Source organism: Lepidochelys kempii, chromosome 27 (assembly GCF_965140285.1).
Source record: "Lepidochelys kempii isolate rLepKem1 chromosome 27, rLepKem1.hap1, whole genome shotgun sequence".
Classification (NCBI taxonomy): domain Eukaryota; kingdom Metazoa; phylum Chordata; order Testudines; family Cheloniidae; genus Lepidochelys; species Lepidochelys kempii.
This window is the reverse complement of record NC_136406.1, coordinates 8,548,409-8,567,120: the sequence shown is the minus strand read 5'-3', so window position 1 is coordinate 8,567,120 and position 18,712 is coordinate 8,548,409. Positions and strand designations below refer to the sequence as shown.

The 18,712-nt window shown below is 48.9% G+C and overlaps 1 protein-coding gene across 1 annotated transcript in view; it reads right to left on the bottom strand.

Moving 5' to 3' along the window:
- The window catches only part of MRC2 (mannose receptor C-type 2), a 91,660-nt gene extending 75,115 nt beyond the window's left edge, over positions 1–16,545 (bottom strand). The window contains exon 1 of the mRNA XM_073326006.2: positions 16,051–16,545. Coding sequence (XP_073182107.2) covers positions 16,051–16,153 — 103 coding nt within the window. The 5' untranslated portion in view covers positions 16,154–16,545. The remainder of the gene's footprint in view (positions 1–16,050) is intronic.
- Between the last annotated feature and the right edge of the window lie 2,167 nt (positions 16,546–18,712).

The following is an 18,712-nucleotide window of genomic DNA, read 5'->3' as shown; positions in this document are numbered from 1 at the left end:
TCCTGAGTCCCAGTTCAGTTCACTGTCCACTCAGCCATGCTCCTATCTATGCCTACAGCACTCTGTAGTCCCAGGCAGTCTCTCCCCTAAGTGTTGGACATATTCAGAGTGTTATAGCCATAAACATCATAATAATGCATGTTGGGACCATTGTTTCCTAATGCTCTTTAAGGCACCTAGAAGCTTCAATGACTGATGCTTGAAAAAGGCAGATGAGAGAGAATTAATTAATTAACCCTATGAGGTAGGTAAATCGCATCATCATTCTACAGATGGAGAAACTGAGGCACAGGTAACATGGGAATCTGTGAGAGAGCAAAATATAGAATCCAGTGGGCCCAGCTCCCGGTCCCCTCTTGATGCTCCCACCACTCAGTGCACACCCTCCCTTAAGGCCATTCCGGCAGTAGGTTCCTCGCTCTCTTTCCATGCAGGCACAACAGACCCATGTGAATTCAAGACTACCACACAACGTATCCTAGCAATAACAGCACCCTGGCATCTCAACAGTACATCACACGCTGCACTGCTCGCCCGAAGAGCTACCTCACAACTGGAGACCGAGCACACGGGGGTTTCGGCTCAGTTGGGGTGCTGGAGTCGTAGCCCCACCGCCCATGCAGAGGATGCAGAGTGCATGCAGCCCAGTGCAGGGGTGTATAATCTGTGTTTGCCCCTCCTCCTGCCAGGCAGCTAACACCTGCAGGGACCGTACCCCACAACAGGATTTTGGCTGGCTTTTGTGCAGTAGCTGCGTGGGGACATCCTTGTGCTCCATGCCTTCCTTGTGTCTATGAACAGGGGCTAGCCAGAATCTGATTCTCCATCCATCCACAAAAAGGTGACAGGCACCTTAAACAGATGATTAGTTAGACAGAACCAAGAACACTTCCTTATTTACTTTCTCCACACCAGTCGTGATTTTATAGACCTCAATCATATCTCCCTTAGCTATCTCTTTTCCAAGCTGAAAAGTCCCAGTCTTATTAATCTCTCCTCATACGGAAGCTGTTCCATACCTCTAATCACTTTCGTTGGCCTTTTCTGAACCTTTTCCAATTCCACTGTAATGCAGCCACCTCTGCAATTCCATTAGAAAGGATTAAACTTGTTTAAGGGATTTATTTAGACTGTAAGCTCTTTGGGGCAGGGCAGGGGCTGTCCGTGTCTCCTCATTCTGTGTTTCTATGGTGCCTGGCACAATAGGATCCTGGTCTACAACAGGAACTCCTAGGCCCTACTGCAATAGAAATAATAAAATAAAACATTAATTTTACAAACCATCTTGTTTCAGGGCATGAGCCAACCACTGACCAGCGGTCAGGAAAAAACTTCCCCGATGGCAGGTAATTCCACCATTGTCAAGGAAATACATTCTCACACATCCCTCGGAAGCACCTCATGCTGCACCTTGGTGTAGTAGTGGACAGAGCAGTGGACCGGGACTCGGCAGACAGCTGCACACAGAATCCTGGCAGAGGACACCAGTGCAAGCCGCTTCCTTGTAATGGAAAGGGCCCCCCTGGGATCTTTGATGTCTACACAGTAGCCCATGAAAGCTTGTGCTCAAATAAATTTGTTAGTCTCTAAGGTGCCACAAGTCCTCCTGTTCTTTTAGTTTGTACATTCTTACCCCACCCCACCCCCGCAAAAGCCCTCGCCCATGGAGCCATGTGGAACTCGCTCCCCCTGCAGCACAGGAGGGAGGGCTGCCCCCACACTGTAAGATCTGAAGCTGAAGGTCCAGAGAGTACAGCTATTCTTCTCCCTGATGCCGGGACCCTATAAGTGCTAAACCCATATAAGGGCTAGACACATTGCAGACCCCCTGCTTGGGGAGCCCAGGGGTTAGTGTTCCTAAGGGCACCACCTTCTTTATGCATCAGCCAGCTGCAAAGGAACAGAGTGGTCAGTAGGTTATCCCTGCACAACCATGGTGTCCAGTAAGCAGCCTACCTGCAGGGCGGGGCAGCTCTGTCCTGTCCCTCCAATGTGACACTGCAACTACAAGCCAAAAACTCAGCCCTCAGCTCTGATGCTACTCAATTCTCACACACAGAACCCATGCCAGCCAGTCAGACAGCTGGACGCCTGACTCCTAATCACTGATAAGGGTTTGACAAACATTGCACTCTGCAAGGACTAAACTCTCCTCTCACCCCAGAGGGGCTCCCTCTTTGGCAGCTCTTCTGAAATTCCACGTTTTTCTTCCAGCCCCAGCTCCTGGAGTCATGTAATCATGTGAGAATCTCAGTGTTCAATGAAAAAAAAGAGCACATTTTTAGCCCTTGCAGTGCAGGAAAAAGCTTGAAAACCTTCACCCACAAAGGCTAAAAGGCAAACCATGTTTGGAAAAAAAAATCTAGCCGTTTTTAAGCCAACCTCATGATTTTTGGGGACCTGACTTTGATCGCAGGAGGCTGGGGCACACTGGGGAGGCAGCGTAGGGAAACCGCCACTGTGCCCACTCCATGGATTGACAGAAATCCCATCTCCAGGGCTGATGCCTTTCAGGCTCCACATTCTGTAAAAACCTGGAAAATCATCCTAATGTTCTGGGCTTTTATGATGAAACTGCTTTGTAATGGGCTACAGCACGCAGCAGCCTGATCTCAGAGCCGGTCATGACGCAGCGAGGAACACAGCAAGCAGCTGCTACCGTACTGCGTCACCATTCCATGTGCAGCAGCCATTTAGCATACTAGAAACAAAGCCACTCTCTAGATCAGTGTCACGGGGATCATTTCATTTACTAGGACAGGTTCTGTCCCCTGCCCTGGCCCCACAGCCAGGGGCATGGCTAAGGGCAGAAGCAAGGGGGGGGCGGGGAGTCTTGGTAGCACAGATTCTGGTAGATTCTGGGCTGTTCTGAACCGTGGCGAAGTCCACTGACAGCCCCTCAGGAGGCTGGGACCATTTAGCAGCCTAAACTCCCCAAGGTACAAAACAGGCTTCTCCCCCCAGCTCTCAGCCACCGTCTGCAGGAGCTGGAGAGCTTTATGTCAAGACAACGGCCCGCTCCTTTGGCATCTGTCACTTAAACATCGGAGACCATAAGCACAAAGCATTATTTTACAAAGAAAACCCAGGGAAAGGGACACCGGCTGGATTCTGCTCTCAGTCACAGCCGTGTAAAACTAGAGTAACTCCCTGGACTCCCGCCGAGTTAATCCAGATTTACAGCACAAGAACAGACCAATATCTGGCCTGTGTGTGTTTCAGCATGATGCACAGTCTCTGGCAATATCGAAAACACCCTCTCCTCCTTGGCATTCTGCCCACCACGACATGCAGGCTTCAAAGGGTGGTGTGGAAGTCACAATATGGCTCTCACTTTGCAACTGAGAGCTCTTTATGGCAATGCTCAGAGAAACAGTAAAACACCTTGTACCTTCTGCAAGGATTAGACGAGCACATAAATATTTATCCTGAGGTCACCCATTAATTTAATTAGGGAAGAACAAAAAGGGATACAACAGCACATGTTTTGGCCCATACCCTGTAAGGCCAACAGGAAAACATTCTCTGAGGCATGTCTGTGCTAGGAACATACGCCGGCTTCTTACGAAGCTGCACCCACAGTGTCAAGCAAACCCCTGAAGTCAGCTGTGGCTGCTGCCCAGAACCTGTATCCCTGTCGGTATTATGTGAAATTACTTTCTAAAAGCTCATTGAGGCTCTGGTACAGAGGAAGTGCAAGTCAAACTTAACAGCCAACCCACGCCCCCAAGCTGGTAGACAAGACGTCTGCAATCTTCAAAGCATTTTTACACTTAGGAAAATTCTTCTTGAGCCTCAGAGCCTGATTCTCCTTCCATTTACACCTGTATAAACTGGGAGTAACTCCACTTAACAATGGAGTTACACTGGCATGGACTCACAGTCAGACCCCAAAGAGAATTCATCTTATAACTAAGGTGCTCTTCTACCAGGCATTCTAACTAGCAATTATTTTTACTTGCATTCCACTAGTGCCCAGAGAACCCAACTGTTATGTTCACGGCATACAGACAGAGAAGGTAGAGAAAAACCACCAAATACTCTTTTTGGAAGGTTGCAACATAACACTATAGTTCTTTGATCCAGAACCCTGACACACAAGAACTCAAAACAGAGAGAGACAAAGCAGACTGCTCTCTAACTCAGAGAGCCACAACTCACTCCGCCTTGCTCTAAGCCGAGTCTTTGCAGACTGTCTGCTGAAGACCTAGATCACACGCTTCCCTACAGAGCCCCCTAGCCCACAAGCAGGACCAAGAAACTCTTTACGCTTAAAGTGGCAGCTTCTCATTATAACACAGTTTTCAATACATCACACCAACTAAGACCAGAGCCCCTCTGTGCTAGGTGCTGTCATACATGTGGTAAGAGGGACAATCCCTGCCTCAAAGACCTTACAATCTAAGTAGAAACAGGGTGACAGGGAAACAGAGGTGGCGAAGCCACTTGCCCCAAGGGGCATGGCTAGGAATAGTGACCTAGTCCAGTTCCCTATACATGGGACACAGTGCCTCTAGAGATAAGTTCAGGCTGCAAAACCCAAGTCTGCGTCTTGATTTTTGTCCAAATGTCTCCCAAGATCTAGGGGGAAGTTTTAAAGTCAGGTATTTCAGTTCAGACCCTGCTTACCATGAGGGGTGCCCGCTGTGAGAAGTCGCCCATGCTCTACTTCCTTCCCCCTCTTTAAAAAACATTTTTTTCTAAAGGAGGAGAAATAAAAAACTATTCTGGGCAGAGCTCAGGTCTGATTTTCCCATCAGCACTCCGCCTCCATTCCAGCATCCTTCCCAAGCACAAGCTGTCCCGTCAGAGAAGAAAGTTGGCTCAGGCTGGGGCCTGACTCAGCAGGAAGTGGATCTACACACTCAAGCCAAGAAGTAAAATAAGAGAGGTTTTTCACTAAACCTCAAGGAAAAACAAACAGATTTCTCGCTACAGGGAAAGAAAGGGAATCTCGCGATGGGTGGGATTTCTGTATGAAATGCCACGAAGCCTCACTCAAAGAGCCAACAAACTCATTTCAGCCAGCACAGTGCACGTAGCAAAGCAGCTTGCGTGGTGGGGGAGTTACTTGAATCCCTACTTCTTTGCTGTAGCTGATCTTACTTCTTGGGAGACTAGTACACTTGGTTCTTATAGGACCTGATTCACAGTTCATTGAAGTCAAGGGGAATCTTTCTACTGGTGTCAACGGGCTTTGGATCAGGCCCATAGGCCACATTTTATCTGATCATCTCAGAGCATTCTACAAACATTCGCTCATTCTCCCAACCCTGCAGGGGATGGAGGTAAATATTATTTATAGCCATGTGACAGAGGTGAAATGGTGCATAGACAAGTTAAACGATTTGCCCAAGGTCACATGGTGAGTCAGTGGCAGAGGCAGAATCCAGGAGCCCTGGTTCCCAATACCCCAATCTAATCTTAGACCTCATTTGCACCCTCATACAGGCCTGGGTCAGCCCCTTGTGCCTTCCCTCAGCCTGAGGCTCATTTTACCTCGGACAGATCCAATCACAGAATCAGGCCTTCAATTCTACCTTCCAGATTCCAACACCTAATTTCCATTCACAAGCACCACCGAATAATCTTCAAGAGCCTAATTCTGCCCGTGGACGTGCATGACTTCCACTCCATCCAAGCAGAGAACTGTGCATGCATCGAAGGGCAGAAATAGGCCGAGAAAGTCATAAGCTACTCCCTACTCACTGTCATGGGCTTTTTCATTGCTGGTTACCAAAATACAGGGGTTAACAACAAAAAAGACTTATTTTATTTTCTATCAGTTTTCCCATTGCCCACCCTGTCTGATCAATGCAATCGTGACACTACCCTTGTTTCAGGTGGACTGAAGTGCGACAAGGAAGATGATGGGTGGTAATTATTATTATTGTAGTGCGTAGGAGCCCCAGGCACAGACCAGGGCCCATCGTGTTAGGTGCTGTACAAACACAGACCAGAAGGATGGTGCCTACCCCAAAGACTATCTATGTGCAGATATTTTGATCATTGATAACAAAGGGTAAAATATTTTAACATACGTGTGATAATTTAATGGAGCTTTAATAAAGTACGTGGGCCTGCTGTAAAATATTTATAGCTGTACATCCCCACATATGTACAAAGATCGTATTTGCAAAATTTGCTGCCGGTCTTTGAATGCCTCGGTTTTCGGGCACCTCACTTGGCCTCAGTTTTCAGAGGAGCTGAGCTCACGCAGCCCACATTAGTAGTCTTTCTTCTTAGCTGAGCTCTATCTTAGGCCTTGTCTCCACACAAAAATTGTAAGACTTTAATTATGCTGGTAGCACTAAAGCAGTAAACCCCCATAGCTTGAATGCAAGTTCATTCCCTTGCAGGAATGGAAATAAGCTATACTGGTATACAGCATTTTTTACATGGGTATAAGTGAGCGTACACCAAGAGGATGAAGTTGGTTCCTTATTCGCAGTACCAGTTACTTATTCGTGGCTCCCAGTTTCTTATTCAAAGGGAAGATGGGACAAAATCTACCAATGAGAGGTCTTGACACGTGTCCCATCTTGCTTTGGGCTAGGATCAGCGCTTGATAGGCTCCCCAACGTGCGGCTGCTTTGCGACAGCCGCACCCTGTGACACTGGGTCTCAAGGACAGGGCCCCCACTCCTTTTCACACAGCCCCAGGCTCGCTCACGCAGCAGAGCCAGATACACTAGTGCACTTCGATGGCTTTGTGCTGCTCTTGTATCTGTGGTGCTGCCCTCAAACATTAACTTCACGATTAACGCTACAGATCTTCCAAGCCACAGAAATACTGCACGGCAGCATTCCCTGGGAGCTTCTTGCTTAGTCTTCACACAGGAAATTTTTAATTAAAAAAAAAATACCAAGGAAACGGCAAGATTAAACAAAATATGTTGAAGTGTAGTTAAGGTTGAAAGCATGCATCAGAAACTGAAAGGTTACTGAACCATTACAGGGATGTTTTAATTATCCTAAGACCAAGCATTACAAACCCAGGAAATTCAGAGTTAAGGTTATGCTGAGAAGAAATTCAGACATGTCTAAGACACAAAAATGCACCATAAGGCATCCAAACAGCCTTAACTCTGCCTTGTAATGATCCTATGAGGAGAAAAAAACATACAACCAACCCCACCCCATCCTGTATCTTTAAAAATCAGTTTTGTCTAAACTGGGACCGCAAACCCTAAAATGCCTTTATCGTACTCATACAGCTACTGCATGGCATCACTACAGGCGTGGAATTAAGGCTGTTTGGGTGCATTATGCTTCATTTCTATGAGTTAACACGTCTGGATTTCTTTTAAGTATAACCTTAGCTCTGAATTTCCTGGCTTTGCAATGCTTGGTTCTGGGATAATTACATCATCTGTGGAATGATCTGCACCCCGAAGTTATGCAGATGTAGTCTCAGCCTTCACTCCATCTTAATGGAGCTTTTTTGTCTTGTAATTCACATAAGGTTTTTTAAAACCCTTTCAAACCAAAGCTACAACTAAGGCCCACCCTCCAGAATGGTCTGTTTCCCCTTTAGCCCTTCCCAGACATCCCGTTCCTTTTTTACTAGGTGCTGCAGTAACACCAATTATAAATAACAATAAAGGGGCTAGGCTGGCCACAAATAAATAACGTCCTGTATTTAATCACAGTGCAGACACAGCGCCGCAAGGCGCAGCAGGAGCTTCCCACCCCCTGACAACGTGCCCCACCCTGGGAGGGCCCACTTTGGGGAAAAGGGGTGGTCGGTCTCCATGGCCCATTCAAGGCTTGGCAGCTTTTCTTTCCTGTTATCTCCTCACACTACTTTTCCTAGAGTGTCTCATGTTTTACACAGCTTCTGTTTCTTCAGGTTTTCTCTAGTACGCCCCAATCTCCTTCCTGCAATGTCTTCTTTTGGATTTAACCTTCCACCCAGTGTGCGTTTACGGCCTCTCTGCTGAGGGGTCAACCGTGGTGGTGGATTTTGTGCTGCGCACACCTGTCCACATGGATCTAGACTGAGACCCAACAAAGCTGTAACAGAATCATAGAATCTCAGGATTGGAAGGGACCTCAGGAGGTCATCTAGTCCTACCCCCTGCTCAAAGCAGGACCAACCCCCAACTAAATCATCCCAGCCAGGGCTTTGTCAAGCCTGACCTTAAAAACCTCTAAGGAAGGAGATGCCACCATCTCCCTAGGTAATCCATTCCAGTGCTTCACCACCCTCCTAGTGAAATAGTGTTTCCTAATATCCAACCTAGACCTCCCCCACTGCAACTTGATACTATCCCTCCTTGTTCTGTCATCTGCCACCACTGAGAACAGCCGAGCTCCATCCTCTTTGGAAGCCCCTTCAGGTAGTTGAAGGCTGCTATCAAATCCCCCCTCACTCTTCTCTTCTGCAGACTAAATAAGTCCAGTTCCCTCAGCCTCTCCTCGTAAATCATGTGCACCAGCTCCTGGTCATTTTTGTTGCTCTCCGCTGGACTCTTTCCAATTTTTCCACATCCTTCTTGTAGTGTGGGGCCCAAAACTGGACATAGCACTCCAGATGAGGCCTCCTGAAGCACTTAGAGGAGAGGAAAGTGATCAGGAACAGTCAGCATGGATTCAACAAGGGCAAATCATGCCTTACTAATCTAATTGCCTTCTATGACGAGATAACTGGCTCTGTGGATGAGAGGAAAGCAGTGGATGTGTTGTTCCTTGACTTTAGCAAAGCTTTTGACACGGTCTCCCACAGTATTCTTGCCAGCAAGTTAAAGAAGTATGGGCTGGATGAATGGACTATAAGGTGGACAGAAAGTTGGCTAGATTGTCGGGCTCAACGGGTAGTGATCAATGGCTCCTTGTCTAGTTGGCAGCCAGGATCAAGTGGAGTGCCCCAAGGGTCGGTCCTCGGGCCAGTTTTGTTCAATATCTTCATAAATGATCTGGAGGATGGGGATAGGATACAGAGGAGCCCTCGACAAATTAGAGGATTGGGCCAAAAGAAATCTGATGAGGTTCAACAAGGACAAGTGCAGAGTCCTGCACTTAGGACAGAAGAATCCAATGCACCGCTACAGACTAGGGACCAAATGGCTCGGCAGCAGTTCTGCAGAAAAGGACCTAGGGGTTACAGTGGACGAAAAGCTGGATATGAGTCAAAAATGTGCCCTTGTTGCCAAGAAGGCCAATGGCATTTTGGGATGTATAAGTAGGGGCATTGCAAGCAGATCGAGGGACATGATCGTTCCCCTCTATTCGACACTGGTGAGGCCTCATCTGGAGTACTGTGTTCAGTTTTGGGCCCCACACTACAAGAAGGATGTGGAAAAATTGGAAAATGTCCAGCGGAGGGCAACAAAAATGATTAGGGGACTGGAACACATGATTTATGAGGAGAGGCTGAGGGAACTGGGATTATTTAGTCTGCGGAAGAGAAGAATCAGGGGGGATTTGATAGCAGCCTTCAACTACCTGAAGGGGGGTTCCAAATAGGATGGCTCTAGACTGTTCTCAGTGGTAGCAGACGACAGAACAAGGAGCAGTGGTCTCAAGCTGCAGTGGGGGAGGTTTAGGTTGGATATTAGGAAAAACTTTTTCACTAGGAGGGTGGTGAAACACTGGAATACGTTACCTAGGGAGGTGGTGGAATCTCCTTCCTTAGAAGTTTTTAAGGTCAGGCTTGACAAAGCCCTGGCTGGGATGATTTTGTTGGGGGTTGGTCCTGCTTTGAAGAGGGGGTTGGACTAGATGACCTCCTGAGATCCCTTCCAACCCTGAGATTCTATGATTCATCAATGCTGAATAGAGGGAAATGATCATGTCCCTCAATCTGCTGGCAATGCTCCTACTTATACAGCCCAAAATGCCATTAGCCTTCTTGACAACAAGGGCACACCGTTGACTCCCAGTTCCCCCATAATTTTCCCCACCCCCAGCCCCCTAATAATTTTTGTTGCCCTCCACTGGGCTCTCTCCAATTTGTCCACATCCTTTCTGTAGTGGAGGGCCCCAAACTGGACGCAATACTCCAGATGTGGCCTCACGAGTGCCGAACAGAGGGGAATAATCACTTCCCACGATCTGTCCACACAGGCCAGCAAACAGCTGTCCAGTAATAATATCTTTCAGATGCTAGCAAGCTGGGCTGTATTAGAACCGGTGACCTAGAGGTGAAAATATCCACATCCGATCCCTAGCCACCCAGTCTCCAATCCATCCACCCCTCTTCCTTCCACACTGTGGACTGGGACCCAGGGAGCGACATTCAGGAATCAGAGTAGGCCTGTCATTTTACCTGACGGGTGGCAGGGGAGCAGACAGAAAGAGTGGATGGGAATATCTAAGAACACGGGAAATTTCTCCTTACCGTTTCACTATTCTTGGGGCTGACTGATTTGTGCAGCCAGGATTAGACAAACTGGGAATATAAATAAAACAAAAAATCTAGTTTACTGTGAATGACTTACGGGGTTTGTTCACTTCCTGAATTCTTTGGGCAGACAACTTCCCCCCTCCAGGCCTCTCTGCCCTCCCACCATTTGTCTACCTTGTCCATTTAGATTGTAAGTTCTTCAGACCAGGGCCTGTCTCTCACTGCGTGTGTGTGTACAACACCTAGCACGCTGGGGCCTTGATCTCCGGGAAGGCCTGTAGGCACTTCTATAATACAAACAAATAACAGACGCTTGCCCTCCGCCTCCCATGTGCTAACTTAGCCCAGTGCCGCACTGTCTGAGTTGCGAAGACTGCAGGGGAAAGTTTACAGCTAACCAAGCCGTTTTAATTGAAATGGAGGGACAATTACACAAGAAGTGTTCTGTTCACCTTCTGCTTTGGAAAAATCTTTTCTCTGCCCCTTTTGCTCCCTCCCTTCCCCCCTCCCCCCCCTCCCCCCCCACGCACAAGCATCTACATTTTGGACCTAAGTCCCATAAGCAGCCGGATATGCAGGGGCAAACCCCAGATCCCACAGGAGTTCCAAGCAATTTTTGCCTGGATGGGAAATGGACATCGTTTCAGAGTCAGGTTGCTAATCTAAAGCGGTAGGTGAGGAGGTTTTAAATCTGCGTGGCTGGGTCCCAAGCTCCCTTCCACATATTCTCAGTCCTTCCTGAGTCAGACCTCTTATGGGAGCTCTGCCTAGAAGGCATGAGTAAAATCTGGTAGTTACCGATCTATCAATTCAACCTCAACTGTAGCTGAGATTTGATCATTGTGTCGTTCCGTCCTCTGTGCGTTTCGAGAAATTATATTCATTTAGCCAATGATATGTTTGTTTAGGTTATATTTGCTTGTACATTTCTTTAATAAAATCCATAAGAATTATACCACAGTGGTTTCTCCCTTAAAGACAGCAACAAGGCTAAACAATCCCCAGGTGAGCCCCTGGACTCTTCCCTGGATTAGTAGCTCATTTTCCTTACGAATTCCAGGCTCAGTGTATGGAAAGGCTTGACTTAAACCAACAGGGAGAGGGGCATTGCCCCCATTGCATCCCTGCATGTCTATGATCTGGATGATGGGATAGACTGAATCCTCAGCAAGTACACTGATGACACTAAACTGGGGGGAGAGGTAGATACGCTGGAGGGTAAGGATAGGGTCCAGAGTGACCTAGACAAATTGGAGGATTGGGCCAAAAGAAATTTGATGAGGTTCAACAAGGACAAGTGCAGAGTCCTGCACTTAGGACGGAAGAATCCCATGCACCACTACAGGCTGGGGACCGACTGGGTAAGCAGCAGTTCTGCAGAACAGGACCTGGGGATTACAGTGGCTGAGAAGCTGGATATGAGTCAGCAGTGTGCCCTTGTTGCCAAGAAGGCCAACGGCATATTGGGCTGTATTAGTAGGAGCATTGCCAGGAGATTGAGAGAAGTGATTATTCCCCGCTATTCGGCACTCCGAGGCCAGATCTGGAGTATTGCGTCCAGTTTTGGTCCTCCCACTAGAGAAGGGATGTGGACAAATTGGAGAGAGTCCAGCGGAGGGCAACAAAAATGATTAGGGGGCTGGGGCACATGATTTACGAGGAGAGGCTGAGGGAACTGGGCTTATTTAGTCTGCAGAAGAGAAGAGTGAGGGGAGATTTGATAGCAGCCTTCAACTACCTGAAGGGGGTTCCAAAGAGGATGGAGCTCGGCTGTTCCCAGTGGTGGCAGATGACAGAAAAAGGAGCGATAGTATCAAGTTGCAGTGAGGGAGGTCTAGGTTGGATGTTAGGAAACACTATTTCACTAGGAGGGTGGTGAAGTACTGGAATGGGTTACCTAGGGAGGTGGTGGAATCTCCATCCTTAGAGGTTTTTAAGGTCCACCTTGACAAAGCCCTGGCTGGGCTGATTTAGTTGGTGTTGGCTTTGAGCAGGGGGTTGCACTAGATGACCTCCTGAGGTCTCTTCCAATCCTGCTATTCTATGATTCTATGTCCCGCCTAGCTCTGGCGGGTGCACAGCAAGGCAATGGCCACACTCTGAAGCACTATCTCCTGTTAAACCTGCGGATGCACAAGCAGCGTTAACTCCCTCTGGCCTCCGTCCATGAATGCAGCTGAGCTGCTGTGTAGATCGCCCAGGAAATAGAGGCACGACTTCTACTGGAAAGGGCCCACACCCTTAGAGAGCAGCAATCATCTGGATCGCGACTCAGCTTTGGTCCCCCATTAACTGTCCCCTGGAAGGGGAGACTTGGCACGAACCAAATGCGCCTCTGGTCCCTGACCAGGGGTTTCTCCATAAAACGGCCACTCTGTGCCCCAGCGTCAGTTCTTCAGGACCCCAGGGTTTTTAATTGGGGCCTTGTCCCTTTAAAGCGTGATCAGCAACATGACTGTGAAATGAACAACCCACCCAGATCCCAAACCAAAGCGAGAATCGCTTCCTGCCTGCTAGCTTGTCCCCTTGTGCAAGGGCCAGCTGGGCCCCCTCCCCTGCCTAATGCAGGGCCACCAAGATACATTGTGGGATCAGAACCCAGAGGGCATCATTGCAGCCCACGATGCACGAGGCAGAACGCAGCCCAGCCTGCATGGTGTCAATAAACTAAACAGGCCTGATTCGTGAGCAGCAGAGACAAGAAACCGGATATTTGCCAGCGCACCTCAGACCATTGGTGGCATCACCTGCAGCGGTATCCAATGCCACGCTGCCCACCTGACTCCAAACCCCACCACAGAGCTGCAGTGGAATGCTACCAGCTGGTCTGAGGAGAGAGCGGCCAAGGAAAGAAAAGAGAAGGAAATGGATGGGGGAGAAGAACCGACATGAAAATGGAGCAGAAAAGGAGACAGTGGAAAATAAACAGAGAAGGCCTGTGAGAAAAACATCAGTGAAGCGGAGGAGAAGAGCTAACGTGGTCCATATGCTGTGAGTAGCTTGGCTGCTTATGCCTAGGGAGCAAGGGGGACGAGGTGCTCTGAGCCCTAATTCTGAGCACAAGCCTCCCCTTTGCCTTGAAAAGCTGGTGGGGGAAAAGAGGAAGGTTGTCTTTCAATTTAATTTCCCTTGGAATTTCACTAGAGTTGCAGCTAGCCGGGGGGAGGGGGGGGAGCACATGAAAGGATTGTGAACTCAAAATAGTTTTGCAAACACCATGAAGAGTCAGAGAAATTCATGCAATCGGGCTCATGCTCTTACCCCCGGCCAAAACCCTCCCCATAAACCCAGCCATTCATACAACACCGCGCATGATGATTTCTTCCCACGGCCCTTCCTTGCGCCCTGTTAGCCACAGCCGCAAGGAACGGCAAGAGATCTGGCCACCCCAATTTCAGCCAGCCTTAAGACAAATGTGAACAGCAGCACATGGTGCCCAGCTTTACACAGGGCTGCCTTCTGGACCCTTGAACCTACTTAGGAGTAAGGTTGGTCTTTTGGTTACGGCATCAGAGTGGGATCTGCAAGGCCTGGGCTCTGCTCCTGGCTCGTCCGTAGGCAAGTCGCCTAGGGTACGGCTACACTGGAGCTGTAATTTCCTGCTCAGGTAGACATACCTGCGCCAGCCGTGATTGAGATAGTGCGCTAAAAATAGCAATGCTGCTGTGATGGTGGGAGGGGCTAGTCGCCCCAGGTGTGATCCCACCTGAAACCCTAGACGTACTCAGGTCTGCTAGCTCATCCCACCACTCCTGCAGTTACGTCTGTCCGAGTTGGAAGTTACAGCTCCTGTAGAGAGAGAGTCTGAGACTGACTCGCATGTACAGTTCTCTCCATCTCACTTCCACATCTGTAAAATGGGGATAACAATAGAGCCTTTCTCCTACCCTTAGCCTGCTTTGCCTATGTAGCTAGTCTTTAGGACAGGGAAAGGGACGGTCTCTCACTATGTGTCTGCACAGAACCTAGCACAAGCATCTCTGTTGTGATGTCTACGTACTGCTGCAATGCTCCCAATAATCACGGATTCCTCCCAGTTTTCGATATTCCCAAGGAGTCAGCAGTTCAGCCATCTGCTGCCAGGAACCGTGAAGGGCAAGGACAAGACCAGAATTTAGTTCTCATTGTTACTTATGTAGAGAGGAAAATGTCACCCTCGCAAATCGCCATTTACAAATCTGGTACGGATTTACGGAGAGCACTCAAATTAAACCGAGGGTTTAAGTTTGTTTTTGTTTAGGCCAATAGACCCTATTTTTTTTTTTAATACAGCCGAATTAATTAAAGGAAGCAACTAAATGGACGTCAGTCACTCACTTATGTAAATAGACACATCCTGAGTTACAAAACAGTTCAAATGGCTATTCTATTGGAGGTCGTGAAAGCTGCAGGCCATCTGGCATGTCACATATTTACCAAGATAAAAAAAATAAGGATTTGATCATGAGAAATTAAAACAAAAATCATAGCCTACCAGTACCTATTAAGGTCGCGGTTCAACAGAGCAATTAAGCATACGCTTAACAGCCCATGAGTCTTGAGCCCATGCTTATGTGCTTGGCTGAACTGGAGCGATTGGTTGAATTGGGGCCTAAAAGTATAAACTCCTTAAAAAAACCAAACAGAACACCTCCCACTCAGGAGACAAAAGGGTTCCAGATTGCATCCACAGCTTCCAGTGCTGGCAATCAAATTCCTGAGCTGCTTTGATTCACATCCAATCTGACCTAATAATCTCTTTTCCCCCTAAACCACCCCCTCCGCTCCCCCGGTGCTGCTGTATTCTTCTCCTCTGGTGATCGAGCATCCGATTCTTCTGGGAATTCCTAATGCTAGGCTGACTTTTCTTCTGCATTTAACAGCGTGTGTCTTAAACATATACACTGGAAAAGACCCTTTTATTTAATTTATTTATTGAGACTTTCTGTCCAGTACAAACCATGAGTTGTCCAGACTCTTGGGTGGATTTTAGCCAACTTGGCCAAAGAGGAAGAATGACTACAATAAATAAATAAACCACAACCGACCCCCACAGACACGCTGAGTCTGCTTTGGCATGATGGCATCAATAAATCTAGCTAGCTACTGATGCCTAACAAATGGCCAGCAACCCCGTTACAACACACCCGAGTGACACATGCCAAATCCCTGTCACCCAGAGAGAACTAGGTACCCAATGCATACCAGAGAGGGCAGATTTTTCAGTTCACTGGGGGGGGGCGGGGGAAGAGGGACGTATTGCTGGAAAACTTTGTATCGACCAAAGTTTTTGTTGGCCTGGAGCACTGTGGAGTATTTGTCAGGGGTGGAATCACTGGTTCAGCCCCAGCAGCAGAGATGCGCTGCTCTTCAAGGAGAAAAGCACTTTTTTTGGTGGTGGGGGGGGGGTTTACTGTGTTTTTAATGAGCTGTGTAGTTTCATTCCTGCTCCCTTCTCCATCCCACCCCCACTTCGAGCAGTGCCAGGGAGCCCTCCACATCTGGTTTCACTCAGCTCTTTGCTCTAGCTGCCCTCCCTTCCCTGCAGAGCCCCTGCACACCCCCACCCACTGCCTCCTTTCCCTCTTTTCTTTCCCAAAAAAAAGGGAAGAAAAAGGAATCGGTCCAGAGCAGCCGATGCACAAAGAAACGGAGCACCCCCCCCCCCAACTCTCTCACTCACAGACACACTTAGGAGTTGGAAAAACATTTGCAAACTCTACCTGAGCGAGCAGCGCCGAGTCCCAGATCAAGGCTCAAGAGGCAGAAGAATGTGCATTGCAGCATCCGTGGCCATGCAGAGCAGGCGAGATTAGTGAGTTTCATGCCCAGGGAGAGGTTTTTCTGAAGGGTTGGGTTTTCTTTTTGGATGGAGGCTGGATTTTCCCCCACACACACTCTCTCTCGGCTTCTCTCCTTGCAGAGCTCCTGAGTTGGGTAATTGCTTTCTCCCTTCTGTCCTCCTCTTGCTCAGGAGGGGAGGACGCTGGAGGGGCTGGGGTAGAAGGGGAGGCGGGTGGAAAGAGAGAGAAGGAGGAGAGGAATATCAAAAAAAAGTGTCTGTGCGTGTCTGCTAATGATTCAAAGGAAGCCTCAGAGTAGACACTGCGTCACCGGAGAGCCAGTCACTTGTGGGCTGATCCCAAAAAAGCAGGGAAGGGGAAAGACAGAAGGGGGAAAAACGTTTCTGGCTTAGCAAACTGGAAGCAAACTTCTGAGGAGCTTTTGCAACACTTCGCAGTGGGGAGCTGGGGTTTGCAGCCTTTCCTTGGTATATTGCAAAGCAGTTGCGCGGGGGTGGGGGGTGGGATTAAATGCATGGAAGCCAGCCGGGAGGTGAAATAGTCACACCTACCAGCTACCACCCCAAACGCTACAGTTCCCCTCTGCGATGGGAGCTCTGGGGAGGTTTGCTGTCTTTGTTAATTGTAAGCAACTGTGCTGGAGAGGGAGTTGTGGATGCTCCCTCCCCCCAGAGGTTAGCGCTGCAAAATTCCCACTTCGCAGGCAGCGAAATTCCTTTTAGATTTTACAAATAAAGTAAAATCAAATGCAGTGCAGCTAAAACAAACGTATTGCACATTCAAAACAAATCAGGCACTGTGTTGCAAAATTCTGTCGTCTGTCCCCTTCCCATTTCCTATTCGTTGGCTGCCAGGTGGGAATAACTGCCCCTGAACTCATTCTCCCAGGGGAACAGGGCACCATGCTTTTAAGGCAGCACAAAGTGATCTGCATTGGTGGACAAATACACACCGGGAATGAGAGCAACTACACTGCCCAGAGCCTTGGGAGGACTGCACTGAGCAATTGTGCTAGCCGCTGACACATTGTGCTAACTCACTCCAGCTGCAGCCTGGTCCCCCTGGTGGGCCAGCCAACTCCAGTGAAAACCACCACGCCACGCCACTCCACTCCAGCGTGTGTGTGTGTGGATGGGACCTGAGTCAGGGGCAACGCTTGACTTAATCCTGCAGCGAAGACAAACCCTACGGAGGTTGTGCCCCCATGTAACTATGGAGCATCCTCTGATACTACTCAACTTGTGGAAGAGCCCAAGGTCTTTTCCTGCCCTCGGAGGGATCGTTCTGGAGCCCACCCTAGTGGATGGAAACAAGGGAAAACCACATGGAATACGAGGGACAAGGTTTTGTTTTAAGGGGCAGTTTAGGGAAACACCATTGCAATTCCATCACAGATTTGTTTCTCAAGTATACAATGCAAAGATCATTAGCTTCAAGTTAATGTTTAAAAGAGTCCTTATTCCCAGTTTTAACATGTCAGTATAATGTACAATAAGGGGGGGGGTCACCCTAAGGGACAGATCAGTGAAAGAAGGGATATTCTGCGTGAGGTCAGACAACATGATCTAATGATCCCTTCTGGCCTCAAAGCCTAGGAAACATGGAGCCCCCAGGATGCTTTTCTCTAGCCCACATCTCACCTGGCCTCCTCCCAGCAGGCTGGCCCATCGTTGCTGGGCCTCCAAGAGGGTGTGCAGGGTTGGCTGGAGGATGAGATGAGGAGGGAGACTAGTCTGCTTAGGCATGGACCACCTGTGCCTCTCCTGTCACTGCTCCCAAGCAGCAGCCCTTTGCCCAGCACTGCCCCAACGAGCCGGTCATCACCTGAGGCACAAAAGTTCGTAGCCTAGCCCCGTCCCCATGGGGCGCATCCACACTATCTTCTGCAAACGTATTACCTGCAGCCTCCCCTGGACTGGCAGTCAATTCACTGGAGGCAGAAGAGTCAGGGCTAGACCAACCCAAAGGGCAGGCTGCTTTCCCACATCCCCCACTCACCTGGACGTGCTGCACCAGACCAGCAGTTCCTCCTCCACTTCCCTCTCCCCTCTTCCAGTTCCGATTTCACCCAGCACCGGGGGAAGAGGACAGCTGGTAGTGACCCCTGTATTTAGGCTGCCCAGCACTTCCCATCCTAAAGGCTTCTTGCCACCTTTGATCTGAGACACTCTCCCACCTCCATTGTTTGCAGCAGGTCTTTGAGCAGCTCCTCCATGAACAAGCTTCCTGCAAGGACGCCATGGGGATCCCCCTCCCTAAGGAGTCGGCAGTCCTGCATTGGGGATCCATCCCCAAACACACCATGTGCTGGCACTTGCAGTATGGGGCTCGATCATCCCCTTCCCCAGTTGAGCTCTGCTCCCCCCATCCCAAGGGACCCCTTCTGGGTGTCAATCGAAAGGGTATTTTAGGGTGCAGGCAGAGCTGCACCAGGCTAGGGGGCATGCAATACATGGGTGGAACAACAGGGTGGATAAAATACAGGACGACTATTGTTTTGAAGCACTTGGAGGAGAGGAAGGTGATCAGGAACCGTCAACATGAATTCACGAAGGGCAAGTCATGCCTGACCAACCTGCTT